Source organism: Delphinapterus leucas, chromosome 2 (genome assembly GCF_059928025.1).
Source record: "Delphinapterus leucas isolate spDelLeu-1000000601 "Yukka" chromosome 2, BTC_Dleu_Yukka2, whole genome shotgun sequence".
In the NCBI taxonomy this organism is placed as follows: domain Eukaryota; kingdom Metazoa; phylum Chordata; class Mammalia; order Artiodactyla; family Monodontidae; genus Delphinapterus; species Delphinapterus leucas.
Window position 1 is genome coordinate 101,065,578 of NC_143130.1, and position 19,611 is coordinate 101,085,188.

A 19,611-nucleotide genomic window follows, 5' to 3' on the forward strand; every position below is an offset into this window, starting at 1 on the left:
CAGTGATTGATGTCTTCAGTCAGGCTTTCCCCATGTTTCTGCCTCCTCATCCTCAGGGAGCTGGCTTGTCTGCAGTCTAGCACTGCTCCTGGTTGCCAGATGGCCACAGCAGCTCATGCATCCCATCCAGATACAACTACAACCAGCAGAAGAGGGACTGTTTCTTTTGTGATTCTTGATCAGCAAAGAAGGCCTTTTCCAGAAGCCTTTCAGCAGACTTTCTCTCAACTATTTTTGGTCCAATTGCATCATATGTCTACGCCTATACCAGTCACTGGTAAGAGAAGGGAGGTGCTGTGAGTGGCTTAGAGCAATCATGATGTGCCTCTTAGGGTTGCGGCTGGGGTTCTCTTCCTCTGAGGAAGTATACAGCCTAGGGAACAGTGGACACAAGCAAAAGAAATGCTGGGGTTGGTGGTGTGGTGACTGTCTGGTGGGTAGGCAATTAACAAAGGCAACTACCACAGATATTACTACATTTGCATAATAATGGTGAGCGGAAGAAATTTAAATAATAAAATAACAAACACAATATTCGCTTATTACAAACCAGGTGTTATTCTAAGATAGAAATGGGATTCTGTACATAAACAATATCATCAAGGCCTTTTCTAACATGCTTTGAAGTAATGAAGATTTGGGGACATAATATGGTTATTAGGGGCCTTTAAAATTTGCAAAGCTGCCTATTTTACAGATACTGAAACAATATATGCCAAATAAATATTTGTTGAGTTGTGTTGAATGAATATTTTGTCCAAGTCAGTGAAGCAAGATATATTTTTCCTTTTTGCTTGAATATGATTTACTCTTCTAAATTTTGACTTTAAACAACATATACATATTTCAAGCAGAGTTAATATAGATAAGTTAATATATTATTATTTTATAGATAGTAAATTGAATCAGGGAAAAGTTTAACTTATAAACTGTCAAAACATTACCAACATTTGAAGAACAAACTCATTTGAAGTTATTATCCATTTTAAAAAATTTACATTTATATGCTTTTGTTGTTTATTGAGGTATAATTTACAGAGTTTTTTGGTGCAGAGTTCTATGATTTTTGACAAATGTATATACAGTGTGCAACCACCAGGATTAAGACAGAGATAGTCAATTTCCTCCCCTCTACTTTAATCCCTGGCAATCACTTCTTTGATTTCTGTCCCTATAGTTTTGACTTTCCTAGAATACTATAAAAATGGCATATACAGTATATAGTCCTTTAAGTCTGGCTTCTTTACTCAGCATTACTCTTTTGAAATTTTTTAATGTGTGGTGAGTATCTTTTGTTGGCTCCTATTTATTGCTGATCAGTATTCCATTGTATGGATGTACCACACTTTGTTTACCTATTCATAAGTTGGTGGACATTTGGCTTGTTGCCAGCTTTTGGCAATTATAAATACCATTACTGTAACTGTTCCTGGAGAGGTTTTTTTTTTTTTTTTTTTTTTGCGGTACACGGGCCTCTCACTGTTGTGGCCTCTCCCATTGCGGAGCAACAGGCTCCGGACGCGCAGGCTCAGCGGCCATGGCTCACGGGCCCAGCCGCTCCGCGGCATGTGGGATCTTCCCGGACCGGGGCACGAACCCGTGTCCCCTGCATCGGCAGGTGGACTCTCAACCACTGCGCCACCAGGGAAGCCCTGGAGAGGTTTTTTAAATGAAAACATTTCATTTCTCTTGGGTAAATTGCTGGGTTATATGGAATGTATTTAATGTTATAAGAACTGCCAAGTTTTTTAACCAAGAGGCTATACCATTTTGCATTTCCACCAGCAAGCACTGTGTGAGTTTCAGTTGCTCCACATCTTCTCTCAACATTTGGTAATGTCAATTTTTTAACCTGAGCTATTTCAGTAGGTGTGTAGTGGTGTATCATTGTGATTTTAATTTGTATTTTCCTAATGATTAATGATGCTGAACATCTTTTCATGTGCTCGCATGGCATAGTCCTTCATTGGTGAAATGACTGTTCAAATATTTTCCTGATTTTTTTTTATTGAGTTGTTTGTTTTTTTATTATTGTTTTCAGAGTTTTAAAAATATTCTGGATACAAGTTCTTATTAGATAGGATTCACAAATATTTTATCCCAGTCTGTGTTTTATGCTCATTATGTTCATTTTCTTAACCATGTCTTTAGGAGATTAATCGATTTTTAAGATTCAAATTTGTATGTTCTAGGTCTGGGAGAAAGAAAACCAATTTGTTTATGCCTACTTGAAGATTGCTTACATGCAGGGTTAGCTAAAATGCCTTTCAAAAACCCAAAAGGCCATGATAATTTTTATAATAGATTTTTCTCTGATATCCTAAAAAAAAAGTGAAGCAGCAATAACATTAAGGCTAAAATTATGAACTATGTTAGTTACAACATTCATAATTTTTTTTTTTTTTTGTGGTACGCGGCCTCTCACTGTTGTGGCCTCTCCCGTTGCGGAGCACAGGCTCTGGACGCGCAGGCTCAGTGGCCATGGCTCACGGGCCCAGCCACTCCGCAGCATGTGGGATCTTTCCGGACCGGGACACGAACCCGTGTCCCCTGCATCGGCAGGCGGACTCTCAACCACTGCGCCACTAGGGAAGCCCAACACTCATAATTTTTTATCCTATAGGTTTGCCTCATGATTACTACATGCAACAGAAAATTAAGCTATAGAACAATGTTCATGAACTTTTCCTTATGGCTCATTATAACAGTTATAATGTCAGAAGAACCAAAAAAAAAAAAAATTACCAAGAGGGATTGCCAACGAGCCACTGGGATAACGTTAATTAAATAGAATATTAAGTCAATACTCTTTTCTTTCTTTCTTTTTTTTTTTTTTAACAATATTTGGAAATTTTACTATACTTATTGAGATAGGCTAGGATGATACTGTGATAACAACCCCCAAATCTTAGTAGATAAACACATAAAAGTTTACTTCTGGCCCCTATTGGGTGGTGGTGGTGGTGCTGGTGTGTAGGTTGCTCTATTTAATCTCTCAGAGCTCACGAGGGTAGAGACTCAAATTTGGTTGGGCGGTACAGTAGGGGAAGAGAGAGAATGGAGAATCCTGCAGGCTTTTCACTGCCTAACTGACAGAGGTCTTATCCACTCACACTTCATTAGCCAGAATTGGCCCTGTGTAATCACGAAGGGGCTGGAAAGTGTAGTCTCCTGTACATTCAGGAGGTCAAGGAGAATATTGGTGAGTGCTAGCAATGTTTATCATATTTCCAAAAATAACATAAAAGATAAATTATAACCACCTTATTTAAATTAGACATTTTGAGACAGCCTTATTACTTACTTGCTGGAAAACCTTGAACTAGTTACTTAACTTCTGCGAGCCTCAACGACCTCATCTAGAAAAGGGGAAATAATGATAGCTAACATTTATTGAGTATATACTAGTAGCCAAGATCTGTTATAAGTACTTGACATATATATAATGCTTTAACTTTTTACAACTCATATGCAGGAGGAACTTATTACCACCATTGTTACAGATGAGGCAATCGGGGTACCAGGAGCCTAAGGAATTTGTTGATTCAGAAGGTTCATGAGACTTGGTTCTGATTGGAACCCAGGCATCTGGTGCTGGTGCTGCTAGGCTTCATGACTAGGCTATACCTCCTCTTTTGTAGGTAATCATACCTGTTTGAATTAGATGTGTATTAATTAGATTAATTAGATGTGTGTTGCACAGTAGGTGCAATCCTTGTCATTATAAACATTTTAGATGTGCTGGCAAAGACAGAGAAATTTGGCTAAGATGTTCAATTGAATAATCCAGTGAAAATGCTGTTGTTTTATGGGGGTGTGGAATGGAGAGGGAGATGGGAAAGGTTATCCCCAAATGATTGTATATCTGGCTAAGTTTCTACCCACAGTTCTCTGCGGGGGCCCTTTGCTCTCTGTAACAGTTTCCATCGTGATCTCAGTATTGACAATGATGTCCCTGGAGATTTCAGTTCTGGCAGAGACACCTGACATATTTTCAGAGTTCTACAAAATAATGAATTTGATGGGGGTGCTGCAGAATAAATTGCTGGGTTCATCTCCTCTCTGAGGGCAAGTAGCTTCCATCCTAGCCCTCTTAGAGTTTCATATTGCTTAGGGATCAGTGTTTCTGGGTATGTCTTGAGCAACCAGTAACTTTGTTAGGTATTTCATTCAAATCCTCCCACTGTGCATATAAGAAATCACCAAGAATCCTGTTCTAGGAATTCAAAAGGTCCCTCTGTCAGTTAGGAATGCTTTTGGGTGAAAGTAACAGAACACCTAAGGGGTGATTGTTGAAACAAGAGGACTTTGGCAGTGACCTAGACTCAATGGCTCCATTACTTCTGTCTCTGGTGGTTTCTTAGCCTTTTGCTCACAGTCACAAGATGGCTACTGAAGCTCCAACCATCCCACCCTTATACCAAAAGGAAAGTGATGGCAGAAAATGGGCTTTCCTTTTATCAGGGAAGAAAAGTTTTCTCTGAAACCTCACAGTACATGTTTCCTCACTGCTCATTGGTTACAATGGTGTTGCATGCTCATTATTGGACCAGTTCACCATGTATTGGGATAAAGCATCTTCCTCCAGTTCTTGATAAAAATTGTATTTTGCTAGAAAAGATAAAGGAGTGCGTGTGTGTATGTGTCTGTGGGTAGGCAATAAATTTTGTTTGCTGCATAGCCCTTCTCTCTCCTATAGGCACCCATAACAGATCACTCCCTATATGGATTTTCATTCTGAGAGCCTATTGGCTGCTTTGGAATTGATCCCAGAATCATACTAGGTGGTAACATTGGACTCCCCACCCAAGATGGGGAGGGTCAGTCAGACTGTCTTTGGTGAGCCTCCAGCACATGGGGAGTTATGGTTCCTATAGATACCCTTCTTCATCATAGCTCCAGCTATATCAACCAATGCTTATGTGCTAGTTAGAATGAATGAAGTGACTATTTTGGTGATTCTGTGTTAATTTGACTTCAAAGAGTTGCAAACATAGATCAATTTTAGGCAATAACCAGATCAAGCCATTTCAGGACAGTTTGTATCAGTCTTCATGTTTTTAACAAGATATGATGCCAGGTTCAGTCCGATGCAAATTCATTTGAAATTTTCAAGTTCAGTTAATGAAGGCGTCTAGATTATCTTTAGACCACACAGCCTGCTGCGCTAAAATGGGCCCATTGCAAAGTTATTCTCAAGGGCTGTTACTTCTGTTCCGCCGAACTTTTACTGTTTGTGAGTAAAAAGGGATGATAGTATTTTTGCTCTTCAAGTCTCCCTTTCATAACTTATGCAACGCATCAGCAAGAGTAGGGGCCACTGAGGGCACCATGAAAGTTTACAGTGCACACCATCAGTTTCCTTTCAGTTGCTCTTACTCCACAGTTGAGGTTGGAGGGGCGGAAGGAGCCCCTGACATGCATGGCTTGGTATCTACTCTGCCAGCGTTTCATGAGATGCTACTAACCAACTATGAAAAGACATTCTCTGGGTGTTGATCACAGGTTAGTCTGGGCAAATGACACTACAATTTAATTTTCATGATTGGTATGCATTTAAACATTTTAATATTTATTTTTAAAATTGTATTTCAGTTTTCAGAAAACACAGAGTATGGAGAAAGAAATCATCCTCTTTAGGATAAGCATTTTTTCCAAGTTTCCTTTATTGTTGTTAAGTAAATAAGTAACTTCTACAAAACTCATAGTCCAACTGGTTAACTCCTCTGTCCGCAAACACAGGAGCACTTCTTCACCTGGCAGGGATGCTGTGAAGCGTAGTTAATTGTTTGCAAAATGATCCCAAGCTCCCCGATGAAAGCAGCCACACTTCCCATGCCCGTTGTTACTGTTACAGTGTTCTCTGATGCCAAGGAGAATTGGATCCAGAATCTGCCTGGATTTAAATTTATTTATTTATTTAGTTTTGGCTGCGTTGGGTCTTCGTTGCTGCGCGCGGGCTTTCTCTAGTTGCGGCGAGCGGGGGCTGCTCTTCATTGCGGAGCGCGGGCTTGTCATTGCGGGGGCTTCTCTTGCTGCGGAGCACAGGCATTGAGGAAGACTGGCTTGTGTTCAGAGAGGGGCGCATCGGTGCTCGTTCAGTTGTTGGAAAATTGTTCAGCTTGCCTGTGATCTGATTAGGTTTACCTTTAGGGGTGGTGTGCTAGCCAGAGTCGGGTCTTTTACAAAGCTGCCTCCAATAGGGTCACGAGCATCAATCAGAGGAAGAATCCAGGAACAAACCAGTCATTTCCCCAAATTCCTTTTTGCTTTGCTTTTTTTGTTTTTTCAGAGATCAAATTCAAACAGCATTTTATGCTTTCTTTCACTGAACTAACAGTAGCCTGGAGAAGGTATTTCAATCCCCTTATAGAAACTTTTTCTATAAAGTGCACTTTCCGGGGCTCATCTGGAGCACTGCTGGTTTGGGCCTTCAACTGGACCTGGAAGTGCTGGCTGGTCCCTGCGTTGTGCTGTCTCCAAAGTCGTATTTATGGCAAAGGCTATGGTAACTATCAAAAGAAACATGGGCCTTTGTTATACCGCAGAAACTAACACAACATTTGTAAAGCAATTATACTCCAATAAAGATGTTAAGGAAAAAAAAAAAAACACAAAATAACGTGGACTGCCTCTGAGCTCCTCTGGAGCAGAGGAATGTTAAGCGAGACATCCGTCTGCAAAAACAGTCAACTAAATATGCCCACTGCCTGTCCCTGAACTTTAGGAAAAATGGTTTATACTTTTTTTTTTTAACATCTTTACTGGGGTATAATTGCTTAACAATGGTGTGTTAGTTTCTTCTTTATAACAAAGTGAATCAGCTATACATATACATATGTTCCCATATCTCTTCCCTCTTGCGTCTCCCTCCCTCCCACCCTCCCTATCCCACCCCTCCATGCGGTCACAAAGCACCAAGCTGATCTCCCTGTGCTATGCGGCTGCTTCCCACTAGCTATCTGTCTTACGTTTGGTAGTGTATATATGTCCATGCCTCTCTCTCGCTTTGTCACAGCTCACCCTTCCCCCTCCCCATATCCTCAAGTCCGTCTTCTAGTAGGTCTGTGTCTTTATTCCTGTCTTACCCCTAGGTTCTTCATGACATTTTTTTTTCTTAAATTCCATATATATGTGTTAGCATATGGTATTTGTCTTTCTCTTTCTGACTTACTTCACTCTGTATGACAGACTCTAGGTCTATCCACCTCATTACAAATAGCTCAATTTCGTTTCTTTTTATGGCTGAGTAATATTCCATTGTATATATGTGCCACATCTTCTTTATCCATTCATTCAATGATGGGCACTTAGGTTGTTTCCATCTCCGGGCTATTGTAAATAGAGCTGCAATGAACATTTTGGTACATGACTCTTTTTGAATTATGGTTTTCTCAGGGTATATGCCCAGTAGTGGGATTGCTGGGTCATACAGTAGTTCTATTTGTAGTTTTTTTAAGGAACCTCCATACTGTTCTCCATAGTGGCTGAACCAATTCACATTCCCACCAGCAGTGCAAGAGTGTTCCCTTTTCTCCACACCCTCTCCAGCATTTATTGTTTCTAGATTTTTTGATGATGGCCATTCTGACTGGTGTGAGATGATATCTCATTGTAGTTTTTTTTTTTTTTTAACATCTTTATTGGGGTATAATTGCTTTACAATGGTGTGTTAGTTTCTGCCCCATAACAAAGTGAATCAGTTATACATATACATGTGTTCCCATATGTCTTCCCTCTTGCATCTCCCTCCTTCCCACACTCCCTATCCCACCCCTCCAGGCTGCCACAAAGCACCGAGCCAATATCCCTGTGCCATGCGGCTGCTGCCCACTACCTATCTACTTTACTACGTTTGTTAGTGTGTATATGTCCATGACTCTCTCTCGCCCTGTCACAGCTCACCCTTCCCCCTCCCCATATCCTCAAGTCCGTTCTCCAGTAGGTCTGCGTCTTTATTCCTGTCTTACCCCTAGGTTCTTCATGACATTTTTTTTTTCTTAAATTCCATATATATGTGTTAGCATACGGTATTTGTCTTTTTCTTTCTGACCTACTTCACTCTGTATTGCAGACTCTAGGTCTATCCATCTCATTACAAATAGCTCAATTTCGTTTCTTTTTAAGGCTGAGTAATATTCCATTGTATATATGTGCCACATCTTCTTTATCCATTCATCCGATGATGGGCACTTAGGTTGTTTCCATCTCCGGGCTATTGTAAATAGAGCTGCAATGAACATTTTGGTACATGACTCTTTTTGAATTTTGGTTTTCTCAGGGTATATGCCCAGTAGTGGGATTGCTGGGTCATATGGTAATTCTATTTGTAGTTTTTTAAGGAACCTCCATACTGTTCTCCATAGTGGCTGAACCAATTCACATTCCCACCAGCAGTGCAAGAGTGTTCCCTTTTCTCCACACCCTCTCCAGCATTTATTGTTTCTAGATTTTTTGATGATGGCCATTCTGACTGGTGTGAGATGATATCTCATTGTAGTTTTGATTTGCATTTCTCTAATGATTAATGATGTTGAGCATTCTTTCATGTGTTTGTTGGCAGTCTGTATATCTTCTTTGGAGAAATGTCTATTTAGGTCTTCTGCCCATTTTTGGATTGGGTTGTTTGTTTTTTTGTTATTGAGCTGCATGAGCTGCTTGTAAATTTTGGAGATTAATCCTTTGTCCGTTGCTTCATTTGCAAATATTTTCTCCCATTCTGAGGGTTGTCTTTTGGTCTTGTTTATGGTTTCCTTTGCTGTGCAAAAGCTTTAAAGTTTCATTAGGTCCCATTTGTTTATTTTTGTTTTTATTTCCATTACTCTAGGAGGTGGGTCAGAAAGGATCTTGCTGTGATTTATGTCATAGAGTGTTCTGCCTATGTTTTCCTCTAAGAGTTTGATAGCTTCTGGCCTTACATTTAGGTCTTAAACCATTTTGAGCTTATTTTTGTGTGCGGTGTTAGGGAGTGATCTAATCTCATACTTTTACATGTACCTGTCCAGTTTTCCCAGCACCACTTATTAAAGAGGCTGTCCTTTCTCCACTGTACATTCCTGCCTCCTTTATCAAAGATAAGGTGTCCATATGTGCGTGGGTTTATCTCTGGGCTTTCTATCCTGTTCCATTGATCTATCTTTCTGTTTTTGTGTCAGTACCATACTGTCTTGATTACTGTAGCTTTGTAATATAGTCTGATGTCAGGGAGCCTGATTCCTCCAGCTCCGTTTTTTGTTCTCAAGATTGCTTTGGCTATTCGGGGTCTTTTGTGTTTCCATACAAATTGTGAAATTTTTTGTTCTAGTTCTGTGAAAACTGCCAGTGGTAGTTTGATAGGGATTGCATTGAATCTGTAGATTGCTTTGGGTAGTAGAGTCATTTTCACAATGTTGATTCTTCCAATCCAAGAACATACTAAATGAGTTTTAGAAAAGCAATGATTTCTATATTAACAGAGAAAACACAGATTTTTAATGGTGCATATCATTTATTAGATGGATCATTCTATGGTAGTAATATTATCATTAACTATATCATGTATAATACAACTGTATGGTACCAGTTTTGTTAGAGCTCTGATGTATGATGTATTAGGTACTAATCTTATTTAATCCTCACAATAGTCCTATGTGATAGGTAGTTTGATTTTACAGTTGAAGAAATGGAAGATTTTACAGCTCAGTTACTTGTAAGTGGAGAAGCAGGGATTCCAACCTGTTGTCAAAGCGTAAGTCACAAGGTTCTACTGGGTACAGTTCTACAACATGATATACTAATCATTATTGGTAATGATCAGAAAAATTTATGATTTACTATTCATTTAAATATTAGTTATAGGAACAGAAGATGATAAAATAACATCTGTGAATTTTTTTTTAACAGAAGAAAAATAAAAGGAAAATGTAAATCAGCCAGAGGAAAAATGTCCTAAAACTGTTTCCAAAATCATTCTTAGTGGCAAATCCTTAGGCTAAATGGCAATGTATAGAAACTCAGTGCGGGGAATTCCCTAGTGATCCAGTGGTTAGGACTCTGCGCTTTCACTGCCGAGGGGCCCAGGTTCGATCCCTGGTCAGGGAACAAAGATCCCGCAAACTGTGCAGCATGGCCAAAAAAAAAAAAACGAAAAAGAAAAAGAAACTGAATGCCACCAAATGATAAGGATTTTAGGTTACTAAAGTACAAATAAAATGGGAATTATTTCTGTCAAAGCAAGAGCTGATTTCTACTACAGAGATTAGGGAATCAGGGACAGGGCAAAAACAGTAAGGTTCAGAATGTTTATTTAAAAATATACCATGATTCTTTACTTTGTAAATACTAAACATAACTTAGATATTGGAAGTTCCTTCCAGAATAAATTATTAACCCCATGGTGGAAAGGACAGTGGACAGGAGGCTAGGAGGGACAGATTCTAGTCCTGCCTCCAATTAGCTAGCTCTGTGACCTTGGACGAGTCGCTTGACCTCTCCAGACTTCAGTTTTTTCACCTGTACAATGAGGTCTCTGGTCCCTTCCAATTCTAAAATTCTCAAAGTCTATGAGTCAAACTTATCTCATCTTTGCTAATGGCTCAGTTTTACTTTCCATACACCTCTTAGGGAATTGTCAAGGAACCAACTGAAAAAGCAATTCAATTCTCACATGAGTTTCTTTGCTCACTTCATGCCCCCAAGCTGCTGCTGCTGTTTTTAACCCCTTTGTCATTGGGAAACACTTTCAAGGATAGTGGGGAAGCAAGTAAGATGAAAATAATTTACCAAAAGACCGAGTTTTACATTTACATGCAATGCACTTATGTCCACTTTGCCATCTCGTTCGTTGTTCTGCTTTTCAATTACCCTCTGTTAGTTTGGATTGCTTTTTTTTTTCATTTACCACAAAATCCTATTTAAAAAATTGTAACTTGGAAAACCAAGATGGATCCTTCTATTCAAATTAGCAAGGAACAAAATATTTTTAGATTTTTACCTACTAATTTTCCATGTGCAACGACTGTCACTATTTTAGCTGACAGAATTAATGAGCTGATTCAATTAAAAGGATTTAGGAAAATTATTTATGGCTTAATGGTAAGTATATTAACAAAACCTCCATTACCATGTACAGCATACCTATCTCTTTCATCCTTGAAAATATTTTAAGATTTCTTTTTGGGAGCATATTTTAAAACAAATATAAGAAGTATACAATAACTACTTTATAAAAATGCCCTGCACTAAGTAGGAAATTGATACCCACATGATATAAAGACCATGAAAGAGAAGGAAGGCACAGTCTGCAGCTGACCTTGAAACCCCAAGCCTGTTTTTACCAGGAAAACAAACAAGAAAACTAAAAAACTAATGAGTATGTGAGACCATCTAATAGGAGACAATCCTCAAATCTCACGATCCTCATGCAGAGCCCAACGTACAGAAACCCAATGTTTTGGGTTTTTTTTTGCGGTACGCAGGCCTTTCACTGTTGTGGCCTCTCCCGTTGCGGAGCACAGGCTCCGGACGTGCAGGCTCAGAGGCCATGGCTCATGGGCCCAGCTGCTCCGCGGCATGTGGGATCCTCCCGGACCGGGGCATGAACCCGTGTCCCCTGCATCGGCAGGCGGCCTCTCAACCACTGCGCCACCAGGGAAGCCCGAAACCCAATGTTTTTCATCAATAATGTCATGTAACTTGTAGGCGTTTACTTTACTGAGAGCAATAATTATCTGTGGCCTTCTAAAGTGTTTATCTTGAGTTTTAAAATCATATTCCTATTGAAATGTTTTGCTTATATGAATTACTAAACAGATCTCAGCCATGGACAGATGTTATTTCACTTGATGTTATAGAACCAGTGAAAAATGTTACTGCTTATTTTATTACTCAGGCCCATGAACAAGATTATGAGTTCTGTTCCAAATGCTTAGAATGTACTTATACTTGCACTAAACATGAATGACCTAGGGTGGGAATTGAAACTATGTGGCATCTATGTGATCACTACCCACTCCAAAGATTAGTGCGCATAATTGATCACAACCCTATTTCCCGCTGAGCTGAACTCGGCCTCAGAATCCTTCTCTATAGCAGTGGATGCAGCTACCACAAGCAAATAGAAAACTATTTGCTGCCTGAAGTCTAGAAGTAAAATATCTTATTAAAAGCCCCATAGGTTTGCTTCTTTCCTTATTACCCTGTAAGTGTCCTCCCTGAAATTTTCAAATCTTTTGTTTTCATTTTGACAAGTAATGATATATTAAAAAAAAAAAATGACCATTTGGGACTTCCCTGGTGGCACAGTGGATAAGAATCCACCTGCCAATGGAGGGGACATGGGTTCGAGCCCTGATCCGGGAAGATCCCACATGCCACGGAGCAACTAAGCCCGTGCGCCACAACTACTGAGCCTGTGCTCTAGAGCCCGCCAGCCACAACTACTGAGCCTACGTGCCACAACTACTGAAGCCCACGTGCCTAGAGCCCGTGCTCTATAACAAGAGAAGCCACTGCAATGAGAAGCCTGCACACCGCAACGAAGAGTAGCCCCCGCTCGCCACAACTAGAGAAAGCCTGCATGCAGGAACGAAGACCCAATGCAGCCAAAAATAAATAAAATTAAATCTTAAAAAAAAAAAAAAAAAGACCATTTATTGCACATTTTTGAATTTCCCACAGCACCTCAAACACTTCTAAACACACATTAGGGACTCTATAAATACTTGTGTCTTGAAGAGTCTAAATGCTAGAAATACAAGATGGAAACATCCCACAGAGCCAAAGAGGACCCAATCACAGTGACGTCTGTCCTGGGCTTTAGTTCTCTCCAGACACTCACAGAAGGAATCACACACCAAAACGGCCCCAACAAATTAAGTCCTGGGAGAGCAAAGGAGAAACTTGGAAATTCCAGTTCCTTTTGTGTTATAAGTTTTCAAAATATGAGGAAATATGCCAAATGCCTTTGATAATATACTCTGAATTAATGACTAACAGGGAAATGCCCCCTGAGCAGTTCATGGACAGTGTCTTTCCCAAGTCAGATCCTGTTGGCAAATGACCAAAGAACCCTTCTCTCCTGAGCCAGCAGACACTTCTATGGCCAGGAAGCACTCTGATATCAACTCAGCATTATAAAAGTGAGCAATTAAAAGCACCATTTGCAGTTAATCTAATAATTCCACTGAATATCCCCAAACCTGTGTACAAAACATATTTTATTTGGGACCCTGACTTGATTTTAGGGTAAACTGTTTCTTAAATAGAAATATAAAGATAAGCCTTAAGCCTTATGCCTTTTTTTTTTAAGAGAAACAAAGATAAGATTTTAAAATGTTTGAGTTAATTTAGCAATATACTGGGTAAACAATAAGGTACTAAGGCTAAATTTAAGGCAAATGCAATGAAAGAACATGAATTCCCCTTAAGACTAAGTATCAAATAGTCTGGTTGATGAGACTGCTGTATTTTAGGTTTTGAGGGTTTCTAAAGTAAGTAATTCTCTAATTAACACCAAAATATATGATGCTTTTCTCCGATTCCAATACATACACCCAGTTTTCAGCTGAAGAAGATGAGAAAGTTAAAATTAAAAAGGCCCAATTATTTCTTTAATGAAAGCAAGTGAGAACATATTTAATATAAATTTAACAGTCATTCATTTGTGCATTCAACATTTATTGAACACCTGCTCTGTGCCAGGAACTCTGTTAGCTATTAGGGGTTAGAGCGGGGAACAAGATATAGTTCCTACTCTATGGAGCTTACAAGCGAGTCAGAAATCTTGCCATTAAACAACTACAGAAAGAAATATGTCAACAATTGAGATAAATGTGGCACAATCAAATAAAAGGCTCTTGTTTACAGCTTTTGGTTTACTTACAAAACTATGGTTTCCTACAGAGGTCGTTTGGATTATGTAAATTTTGATTTGCCCTATAAAAGAAATTTCAATTAAAATTAAAAGATAGAGTCTCCTGGGCTTCCCTGGTGGTGCAGTGGTAGAGAGTCCGCCTGCCTATGCAGGGGACACGGGTTCGTGCCCCGGTCCGGGAAGATCCCACATGCCGTGGAGTGGCTGGGCCCGTGAGCCATGGCCGCTGAGCCTGCGCGTCCGGAGCCTGTGCTCGGCAACGGGAGAGGCCACAACAGTGAGAGGCCCGCGTACCGTTAAAAAAAAAAAAAAAAAAAAAAAAAAGAGTCTCCTATAGATAAACTCAATTGTAATTTCGGATTGTATCTGTGTTGAATATAAAAATGACAAAGGCTTTTTTTTTTTTTAAAAGAAAATAGTGCTATTTATTCTAGAAATGCTTTTAACGGAGGCTGTTTCCAGGGGAATTCACTGCTTTAGGTTAACGGTTGGTGGCTTCATGTTCAGGCCTCAAACTCTGAAGTTCCATTGTTATCACTTAATTGACTTGGTTATATCTCATGTCAGCATTTCCAAGTGACCTTCCTTTTAAAAAATAAAAATTACCTGACATAGAAGCATTGTTGCAGCAATCCCACACTGTCTTCATGTATGGCTGGGCCTAGAATCTGCTTAGCTTATCTACCACTAGGGTACCTCCCATCATCCTTGCTTATAACATGAGACAGCTCCAGGTACATGCATGTTGAGGGAAAAGAGATGAAAAATGAAATCTATCTATTATCATGACTATTATTAAGATGACAACTAAATCCACTGATATCCACTTTATTCTAAGACAGGGAGTTAGTCTTAAATACCTTGCATATCACGATTAAATATTGTCAAGTTATGCTTATTTTAAAGCAGGATTATGTGCATCTTTTCCTTACAAGTGTCTCCGAAGGTTTAGTTGTGCTAGTTAACCAGATGGAAACTTATATCCTTTTTACTTGTACATGAGACAACAATAAGAACAAGTTGGGTTTCTTTAACTAATGAGTGGGATTTTATATAAAGTAGGTATGACGCCAAGATGCAACTCTGCTAGACTGAAGCAAATTAAGGCATCAAATGAGCGTTTCCCCTCCCCCTGCATTGTGGAAAAGTTTTAAAAGTCTTTTTGAAGTACTTTGATCAAGCTTTGAAATCATTTTAGTGGATGACTATTGTATGAAAACTGTAATTTATAGTCCTTGACCTAAGCAGCTCTTTGTCTCACAGCCACATTCAAAACAATAGCAGGAAAGTGAAAAACACAAGGGGAACCCAAGCTGTTCTGGTTATTATTTAATTCATAATTCCATTTTCCTTAATCTTTCGAATCCAGGCATGTTCTTAATAAAACATCTTCAGACTGTTTTTACTATATATAGGAAGGTTAGTTTGGGGTAATACAATTAGATGGTCCGAACTTTTGTCACTGCGACCCTTCCTTAACCTGAGAGTGACTTACCAGGCAGGTCCAGAGAGGCACCTCTCTATAGTGGTGACAGTGCAGGCAAACTCCTATTGTTTGCCTTTTATTTCCTCTCTAGTTAAGGTGGCTTTGTTCCTTGACCCTAATTGAGAATGTGCCAATTGGGAGATTTTCTCCTCCTGTCCTATTCACAAAATAGTTATACTTTTGAGGCAACTTGCAGATCACATGGAAAATGGCAAGCTGCCCCCAACATGAACGAGCTAGGAGTGATTCTCTAACTAAATCACAGAGACATTTTACTATTTAAATTCGTAATTTTAATCAGCTGAACACCACCATTCAGCCTGAAAGTATCTGTAAACCTCACATGTTCTTTTGGCTCCTTTTGCCAAAACAGTTACTGACACACTAAACCTCAGACCATATTTGACCCTGTAATATCTTAGTTCCAAGTTTTATCACCTTCAGATGCCAAAGATGCTTAGGTGTGCTTTTCCCCAGAGAGCTTAGGTCAATTGTTCTCCCCCAACTTGGACTCCAAAAAATATATGGATCAGGACTCCGATGAGCTGCATTTTGGTCCTGGGATCATTTTCTAGAGAGAAAAAGAGACAAGGGGTAGTGAGAGAGTGCAGAACGTGTGTCCACGTGGAAGGAAACTGCAAAGGCAGGAGAAGGCGAGGACAGCTGGGAAGAGGCAGGAAGTGAGGGGAGTACAGCACATGGAAGATCTAATTCAACTGAAACTCCAGGTCCTAGGGCGGAACAGGTTAAAAAGAGCAGACATCTCAGCTATCTTGGTTCCAGAGAGGAAAGGAAACACTGGGTGTAGCTCCTCAGGGAGGGGTGAGTGAATTAACTGTTCACTTGGGGGCTGTGCATTAATTAGTGAGGCCCCCCCAGGGCCCATTTAGTGGATGACCTCATCCAGGGCTCTAAGCTGTCCCCTGGAGGCTTCAATGAGTGAATGCGCCCCCCCAAAGACGGACAGTTTATCATCTTCTTCCAGGGTGGAATCAAGCCTTGCCAATAATGAGCAGGTACACACGCTGATGCTTAAAAGAAAATGATTCCCTCTGGAGATCCAGCTTTCTGCTCTGCACCCCTGAGCCTCCCTTTAATATATGATTTTAGGAGTGTTCAGAAGAGTTGACATACACCTCGCCTGAAGCAAAAGAAAAAAAAAAAGAATTCTCACTGTTTTTCGTTTGTTTTTTGGGTGGAAATGGGGTGGGGTCTATGAAGTCACCTGAAATATCGGAGCTGGATCAGCTTTGTTCTGAGCTCATGCCTCTGCATGCTTCGAACAAATAGGGTCTCTTGTTTGTGAGAGCAGACACTGGGCAAGTCTATATATGCAGAGAGAACATCATTTAGTTTGACGTTTGTGCATATACTCCTGCTTTCTGACTTGGCATAATTTATTAACACAGTTTGCAGAAAGCTCCATAACACAAGATTTGACTTTAATGTTAATGTTCTAACGATGAGAGCAAAAAAAAAAAAAAAAAAGTTGTCACCCCATGTATACCCTCTAGGGCTGATGTTTAAATTTAAATTTAAACTGTCTAAATTTAAAAAACAAGTAAACAAACAACACGTACAGATAGACCACAGATAAGTATTCCTTACATAAAAGAGGAACAAGGAGGATTTCAGCTCCCAGTCTGGGAACGCTAGGCCCCTCACCACACTCTTCCAACTGAAAAATAGTAGACGTTATAATCACATTAGTTTTTATGTTGAATAAAGCTTAGTTTTAAATAACTTGTAACTTTATCATAGTATGTACAGTCTACTGCTGGTTCCTTCCCCACTTTCCAGGGCCAGATTTTAAAACCCCATTCATAAAGAGGAGGTGGTGCCCTTGCCAGAGAACACCGGTACCTTCTCCTAACACATTATGTCAGGGCACCAGGTAGAAGAGCAAATTCTGAAATGCAAGCACCTCTTTCATTTTTTAAATTTATTTGTGCACCTTCATCATAAATTTGTTTAATATAAAACAAATCCTTGACGAAGGTTTAACAGGGTTTTCAACATCTGTGCAGATAAATGTAATTTATTTCTAAAGAAGAAAAAGCAGTTTAGAGCATGCCATGAAAACTGCTTTTAACAACATTTTAGTCTAAAATGTGTGTGTGTGTGTGAGTGTGTATCAAGACAACAGCAGTGGTTCCAAATCATTCTATTTTACTCATGAAACCTGCATGGTGAATTTTACACTGAAACAGAAGTTTGCCTGATGCCGCCTTACTGTTTCATCTTCTTCCTCTTTCTTTTTTGTTTAATGCAACTTGCAACAGAGCTAAAATCCATGCTTGAACCTGATATGTTTGTGTCCTTCAAAAGGAAAGGCAGTAGGCAGATTTCTGCAAATCTTCTTAGGTACAAAATGAACAAAGTACAAATGGTATATTTAGTCTTTTGAAAGAACCAAGCAATGTATATAACTTGAAGGTGTTTGTAAAAGTTACATTTTTACTAATATTTCCAAACTCATTCAACATTATAAAGAATATTATGTTTTGTCAACATGAGGGCAAATATTTTACTAAGTACATTTTTGGGTATGGATTAATTTTTCACCTTCCTAAAAGATAGGTTTATAATGAATTTACTGATGTTTTCCTTTAGATTGAAATTTGGTTTGCAGTAGAAAAAGTGAATAAATGAAAGTGAACAAATACAAAACTTCTTTTGCTTACTTGAAAATTGCTCTAGGTTTATTTTTGGTACACTTAATTCATTCAAAGCCGAACAATCCTAATGCCTAAATTATTTGAGTGTTATATAATTATGCGGTATAAAATGCAGATACAAAGCAGAGTACAGAATGCGCTTTTGAAAAATTTTACTCATAAAAATACTGACTACCATACATACTGACAACTAGTTACGTTTAAAAATAAACTCTTGTCAAGGCTGGCACCCAGCTTCAGTCGTCTGCCCTCAGCCCCCAGTCCAAAGAAGGAGTGTGGTTTCCAGACACAACGTAACTAATGCTTTTAAATGAGATAAATGGAAAATGTTTGGTGCTCAAATAAATATTATAGAAAGAGGAAATTCTCATCAAGTATATTTTTTTCAGCTTGGCTTACTGCCATAGAAGTCAGGAAACCATAGACTGGACAAAACAAACGCAGGCTCCCAGCAAGGTCTGCCCTTGCAGGTGAGAGCGAAAATCTAGTTGCAGCCTTCATGATTTCGGCTTTGCTGGGACTGTGCTAGGTTATTCCATGACAGTAACGCAACCCTGGGTATCTGTGAGTGTACATGAAGAGAAAGGGGGAGGGAGAGAGAATGAATGGAGGCTTACCAAAAAAAAAAAAAAAAAAAAAAAGAGGGCGATTCAGTAACTGGGAGGAAAATTGAAAAATCACACCTTTCAGTCTCCACATTTTTTCTTTTGTTCAGTATATAAGGAGAAGCCATCCGGAAGGAAGAAAGATTATGACTATCTATAAACTAACTGTTTGACAGAGACAGAAATGCTGATAATGAGTGGGCTGTGTCTGTAGTTCTTGGCTGTTCACATGAGCAAGGGGTGAAGGAAAACAGAAACTCTTGATATGTTTGTCTAAAGAGGTAGTGGTGTGACCACGGGCAGCTAGAGTTCAGCTGAAGTTCAGGGCAGATGGTGCCAGGAGTTTACACTGCAGGAAAGTAAAATTGCTTCCGGATTCATCTTTTCCTCCTAGCTTCTCTTCCAGGATCATCAGGGTCAAGCAATGCTATGGCATAAGGTGACGATGTTGGTGGGGAAACAGGCTTGGAGCAGGATGCCCCTTTCCCGGTTACAGTCTAGCTCCTGGATAAATCCGTACCAGTAGATGACTAAGCCTGGCCCAAACCTGCAAAAACATGAGAAAATAACATGCACACATAGTATCAACATAGTTCCAGAAAAAGGTAATCTTCGAAGCATGGATAAGATGATTAAATGACTTTATTGTACAAAGTTTTTGTTTCGGTTGCTACGATTATGACTGAAAGTAGCTGAACTTACACCAAAGAGCTTATTTCATGCAAGTGTCACCGCCTTGGACGGATTTGTTACCTTTCTTTCAAGGAACCTGAACTATTTCACTGCTCTAATTACCTCTCAGTCAGGTGTTGTGACGACTTAGCTGATGAAGGACAAAAGCAGAGTAGAAACAGCATTGATTTGGGCAGCACCAGGCTTGGGATTTTAGCCTCTTGACATTTAGAGGCACTCTTTTAAAAGTTAAACCTACCTATTTTCAACTAAGGGAAAAAAAATATTTGGAAAATAATTTTTAAAAAATCAACAGCT

General features: G+C 39.4%; 1 protein-coding gene across 2 annotated transcripts in view; it reads right to left on the bottom strand.

Annotated features, from left to right (window-relative positions):
* Positions 1 to 5,824: 5,824 nt before the first annotated feature.
* The window catches only part of CDIN1 (CDAN1 interacting nuclease 1), a 223,928-nt gene continuing 210,141 nt past the window's right edge, over positions 5,825 to 19,611 (bottom strand). Inside the window, exons 11-12 of one of the 2 annotated variants that reach the window (XR_016392135.1) lie at positions 16,564 to 19,168; positions 5,825 to 15,909 (exon numbers count right to left, since the gene is read on the bottom strand). Coding sequence is in view for 1 of the 2 variants with exons in the window: in XM_022587526.2 (XP_022443234.1) it covers positions 19,039 to 19,168 (130 nt within the window). In the remaining variant the exon portion in view is untranslated. Of the gene's footprint in view, positions 19,169 to 19,611 lie in introns of both variants that reach the window. The other variant, XM_022587526.2, reaches the window with a different exon arrangement.